This window comes from Choloepus didactylus (genome assembly GCF_015220235.1).
Source record: "Choloepus didactylus isolate mChoDid1 chromosome 25 unlocalized genomic scaffold, mChoDid1.pri SUPER_25_unloc5, whole genome shotgun sequence".
In the NCBI taxonomy this organism is placed as follows: domain Eukaryota; kingdom Metazoa; phylum Chordata; class Mammalia; order Pilosa; family Megalonychidae; genus Choloepus; species Choloepus didactylus.
In genome coordinates, this window is record NW_023637610.1 from 33,246 (window position 1) to 39,012 (window position 5,767).

General features: G+C 34.6%; 1 protein-coding gene across 1 annotated transcript; it reads left to right on the forward strand.

Annotated features, from left to right (window-relative positions):
* The first annotated feature begins 4,606 nt into the window (after positions 1 to 4,606).
* On the forward strand, positions 4,607 to 5,539 carry LOC119525696 (olfactory receptor 18-like). Its single transcript, XM_037824525.1, has one exon. The coding sequence runs from the start codon at positions 4,709 to 4,711 to the stop codon at positions 5,537 to 5,539; it is 831 nt and encodes a 276-aa protein (XP_037680453.1). The 5' UTR covers positions 4,607 to 4,708.
* The last annotated feature ends 228 nt before the right edge of the window (positions 5,540 to 5,767 follow it).

The following is a 5,767-nucleotide window of genomic DNA, read 5'->3' on the forward strand; positions in this document are numbered from 1 at the left end:
ATTGTAATACGCAAATTCATATTCAGAAACTATAATACAGGTTACCAGGGACAGGGATGGGGGTGATGAATGGTGTGTTAATGCTTATTTTTTACAGAGTTTCTGTTTGGGGTGATGGAATAATTTTGGTAATTGATGGTGGTCATGGTTGCATAACATTGTGAATGTAATTATCAAATGAATTATATGTTTGAAAGTGGTTAAAAAGGGACATTTTATGCTGTCTAAATTTTACCACAATAAAAATGTATTAAAAAGTACAAAATTTCCAATCAAAACAGTGAACCCTAAGATCAACTATAGAGTATAATTAAAAGTAAAAATTATAATGTTGTTTCATCAATTTAACAAAGTTACCAAAATAACGCAAAATATCATTTAAAGTGAAAATTGTGTGTTGTGGGTTATAAGGGAATTCTGTTGTTAGCTTCTGCATGATTGTTCTGTAAAACTAAAAATGTCCTATGAAAAACAAATGAGAAAACACATTGTACTCTGTGAAATAAGCAAGGCATATGAGCACAAATAATGTATGGTTTTACTTTATCAAATATATATAAATTGCAAATTTATAAAAAGGGACAGTAAATTAGAGTGTACAACAAGAAAACAGAAGAAATGGAAGGGTTGCTTGATGGGTATAGAGTATTTATAAGTTAGTTAATTTTAAAATAAAATTAAATTAAAAATTCATGCATTGATTCTTCATATTGGAAACATAAGCCTGGATTTTATATTAAATTCCCTATAAATTGAATTTAAAATTGAGGGTGGCAGCAGGGCATCCATATAATTGATGTAGATCCCAAACTCTATGAAGAAAATTCACTCTCTAATTCTGTTACATTCATAATAAAAAGTACTTAAAGATTGGGATGACATGGACCAATTTGTCTAATTATGACATGGGGGAATTGAACTCTCAACCTTAAATATCATGCTGTGACCTACAGTCCTTCAAATTGGGAGTTTCAATTAGGCAGGCTCTCCTCTGAACATCATTGTCTGCATAAGGATGCCAATGCCTGACCATGTCTTCCTTCCAGGCCAAAATATGGTGTCTCAACCTTCCTCACTCACCTGGCCAAGATGCAGCAGTAAATCCACAGTCTTCCTTCATACCCCAGGAGAAACACAGCTCAGCCCAGTGAGTTCCATAGGTGATATTAGATATAGCAGAGTATGAAGGAGCATTGTTTTATACCATTAGAGAAAAAAGAGACAGCTAAATGAGTGTGCTCTGAAATGCAATATTTCAGTTCTGAGGCTAATGGGGTTTAATTTTTGACTATGGAAGGGATTTCATTGCAGTCCTTCCTAGTCATTCCCTTATCCACCCTCAGTTTCCAGTATCCATTGAAATATTCTCCAATAGAACAGAAATGGGTGAATCTAGAATGTCCAATATGCACTCCAAAATTATCATGAAAGTGAGGATTATGATGATGACAAAAAGGATGACAGAAAACAAAGTACAATGATGTATCTTTGAGTTTCTCTTAGTGCAAAGTTCTGAGCCTAGTTTTCTAAATTTCATCTGCATAATCATCCCTCCAAAAATTGCAAATTTTATAGCTTTTTCAGATGAAGAAGTGAGGATGTCATTTTTATTTAATTTTTTTACAAGTTCTAGTGAAGAAAGGGGTCACAACAAGTTGAACTTGGCTATTGACACTCCAGACACAGAATAACTGTTCAGTACTCTCCGTTTAATCGAATGCATAATTCAATTTTTGTTGTCTCTAAAGTCAGAGTGCTTGGAGAGAAATCACTAAGTTCCATTCATCTGATTCCCTAGAGCCTACATAGTGCATGGTGGCAACCAAATAAAAAATATGACCTAAATATTGATTACATTTTTAACTTCACAGGGAGAAAGTGCATTTATTATGACTCCTACTAAATGAGTGGCTACCTGTGCCTTCACCCCCTCCAAAGAGATGCAGTAGATCTAGAGACAAGAAGAAATAGTGCTTTAATGTTTTTTGTCATGGCTTTTCTGCAGAACCTATTATTCATTTAATAGGCTCTCCAATATTATATTATTCAAAAATTTGAGAGGGTTTCATGAAAATTAAAGCAATAAGACTAAATGGAGGAGAACAAGGGGAAAGTACATCTTATTTTGTAGTCTGAGACACATTTTAATATTCCATTTTTCCACATTTCAATTTCTGAAGATAGGATAGTCTTCCACATATCTGACATATACTTAAAAAAAGGTAAGCAATATTTTTTGGAATAGTATCCTATTAATAGAACTGTCCCTAAAATTATCATTAAAATCTAATATTAAAATTCTGATTGGATATTTATTAAGTGCCAAAATTTTCAGGATATTAAAGATATGTAACTCATATATTTGTTCTTTAGCCCCCTCCACCATAGAGGATTTTTCTTTGTTCTTCAAACCAGTTTTGATCCCAGAGAGCAAACAGAAGCAAAACTATGAATTTCTCCTCTTTACTGGGAGTGAGTTTATCTATGAAAATGCCAAATGAGCTTTGCTTTTAAGGGCTTTTGACACAATAAATACAGTGCACCATTGGGTTTCCCATGAGTAGTACTACTTTATACAGCATAGTTTGGAATCTGAGAATATAAATAGCTCCTACTCAAGATGGAAGTTTCACATGCACCAATAATATTATGACTATTACTAAAACAATATCAGGTGTATTTTTGATTCTAGAGCTTAACAATTAGAGCAAGTCATTAAGTTTGAATTTCATATTATGAAACAAATATAGGCAATTAATAGTAAACTTGAACATGCATAGATTACTACTCATACAAGAACACTTCATGAATTTACATTATAGAAATTCTCAATTGTGTGGATGGAGAGTGGAAGGAGAATTTTGAAAGGATTTTTAAAATAAGAAATTGACAAATAAAGTGATGCTCATCCCTGAGGTAATAGCATGCTTCAGTTAAACTAGATTTTAACTATATGTATGTAATGCACAGACAGACATTAAACATAATGTTGTAGTAAACAAGAATGTATTAGTGGTCATGTATTTAGTAAAAACTACTGAGGAAAATTTGCAAGAAAACTCTTTGTGAATAGTTATATCAGTGCTAATGTCATAGAAACATTATCAGGTAAATATACCAAGCATATTCATGACAGTGGTTGTCCTAGAGGGACAGATGCAAATTAAAGGGATAATGCAGGGATAGGAAGAAAGTCAGATGTTATTAGCCACAGCTTAAATCTCTATACAATTTCAAGTAAATATTTGAAGTTTTAATATGGTTCTTGGCTAGTCATGATAATAATAATGGGTGAAATTAATGGAGCATTTCTGTGTTCCCGACATTTTTCTAGGGAAATGATTCATTACTCTAGAGGCCTCCTTTGTAGAACTTCTGATACCATTGGTCCTCAACTGTAGCTTTGGGTCTGTATATTTTAACAAAACCATGGGTATTTACAATGATAAACCAGGATAGAGAACACTGCACTGAGTATGCTCTCTATCTCATTTTACTTTCCTTTCAGCAATCCTCTAATGTAATTTCAATTATTCTATATATAAAAGTCAATTGATTAAATGCACTTAATTTTAGTATAGAATCAAGTTTTGTGGTGTTTCTGATGATTTTGAAGCCACAGTGTTGTCTGCCACACAATACATTGCTTCAAATATCAAAAATAATGATGTATACACACACACACACACACACACACACACACACATTTATGCACACATACACACTAAGAGTTTATGGAAAGGTTATTACCTACAGTATATGCCTTTGTGTGTAGAGAAGGCTAGGACTCAAAACCTGGTCTGAAAATGGTTTAAAGAAGAAACATAAATGGCAGGATTGCTGTTTTTTTTGTGGTTATTGGGTGAGATTGGGTTCAGAGTCCTCAGGCCAGGACTTTGACTTGCTTGGTTTAAATTTCTGTTTAATGCCAAAGGAGAGAGAACTATGGTGTCTTATCACCTTCACCATATGTGGGACAGAAAGAAACAGAAGCAGGGAGACCTAAATATTGTTGGGCATCAATTTTTTTAAAAAAATTGATGGGACCATTTATTACATAGCTCATATTCATATTCATATGAATTCATAAATTATACAATATCAGAATTTATTTCAATACATTTCAATAAAATAAAGAATATTCAACTGTGTTCTTATGTCCTTTAATAGGATCATTTTATTTTTAAAGAAAGATTTCTGTTCTTCCTTTCTGTTTCTTCAATGGAGGAAACAAATATTGAACTATGTTCATGGATTTTCTCAACCCTATCTTCTGCCCCCAGTATCTATATAACATACCCTGTGGCTAGGATATGTTATTTACCTGTCAAGATTTATTTCTTCATTTATAGTCAAATTTAGTTTTACTTGCATCACTTTAGGATTTAGAGAAACAGTTGAAAAGCCAATAAACAAATGAAAAGTGGTTCTACAAAGAATAGGTTTGTAACAAATGAGGATTGTTATCATACCAGGGTGTAGATGTTTCTCAAGTGTGAATACTTTATAAATGAATTACTTGAATTTGAAATTAAGGCACAGTTATGGGTGTCTGTATACAATTTCCTTATAACAATCTGCTTTTCTTTTCCAAATTTGACTCTGTTTTGTGAAATCACAGAATCTAACCAGTGTTTCAGAATTCATCCTCTTAGGGCTCTCGGCTGAACCAGAACTACAACCCCTCCTATTTGGGCTGTTTTTACCCATGTACCTGATCACTGTACTGGGTAACCTACTCATCATGCTGACTGTCATCTCTGATGCCCACCTCCACACCCCCATGTACTTCTTCCTCTTCAACCTGTCCTTGGCTGACATCAATTTCACCTCTACCACAGTCCCAAAGATGCTTATGGATATCCACACTCACTGTGGTGTCATCTCCTATACAGGTTGCCTGATTCAATTGTATTTCTTTTATCTTTTTGGATGTTTGGACAGCCTACTTCTGACAGTGATGGCCTATGACAGGTTTGTGGCAATCTGTCACCCCCTCCACTATACAGTCACCATGAACCCCCAGCAGAGTGGCCTGCTGGTTCTGCTTTCTTTTATCATCAGTCTTTTATACTCCCTGGTGCACTGCTTAATGATGTCACAGCTAAAGTTCTGTTCAGATGTGGAGATTCCTCATTTCTTCTGTGACCCTCCTCAACTACTCAAACTTGCCTGTTCTGACACCTCCACCAATAACATATTAATATGTTTTCATGGTGCCATCTTTGGTGGAATTCCAGTCTCACTGATCATTTTCTCTTATACTCAAATAGTTTCCTCCATTCTGAGAGTCCCAACCCCATGTGGGAGGTATAAAATCTTTACAACCTGTGGCTCTCACCTAACAGTAGTTTGCTTATTTTATGGTACTGGCATGGGAGTGTACCTGAGTTCAGTTTACTCAGATTCAACCAGAAGGAGTGCAGTGGCCTCAGTGATGTATACACTGGTTGCTCCCATGCTGAACCCCTTTATCTACAGCCTGAGGAACAGGGACATCAAGATGGCCCTGGGGAGGATCTTAAAGAGAACACCCTAATTTCAGTACTGTGCCTTATTTTTAGGTTTGTGTATAAGAAAACACAGAAAACCATTATCTGGAAAGTAAAGTATGCCTCTTTGGTCACAGAATTTTTTATTCCTCTAATGGTTTTATTTTCTCTTTTCATCTCATTTTTCCCCATTGCTCTTTGCCACAATTTTTTGGGCTGCTGTATGATTCCTGTTGCTAGTATATGTTATTTAAATGTCAAGACTTTATTTCTTT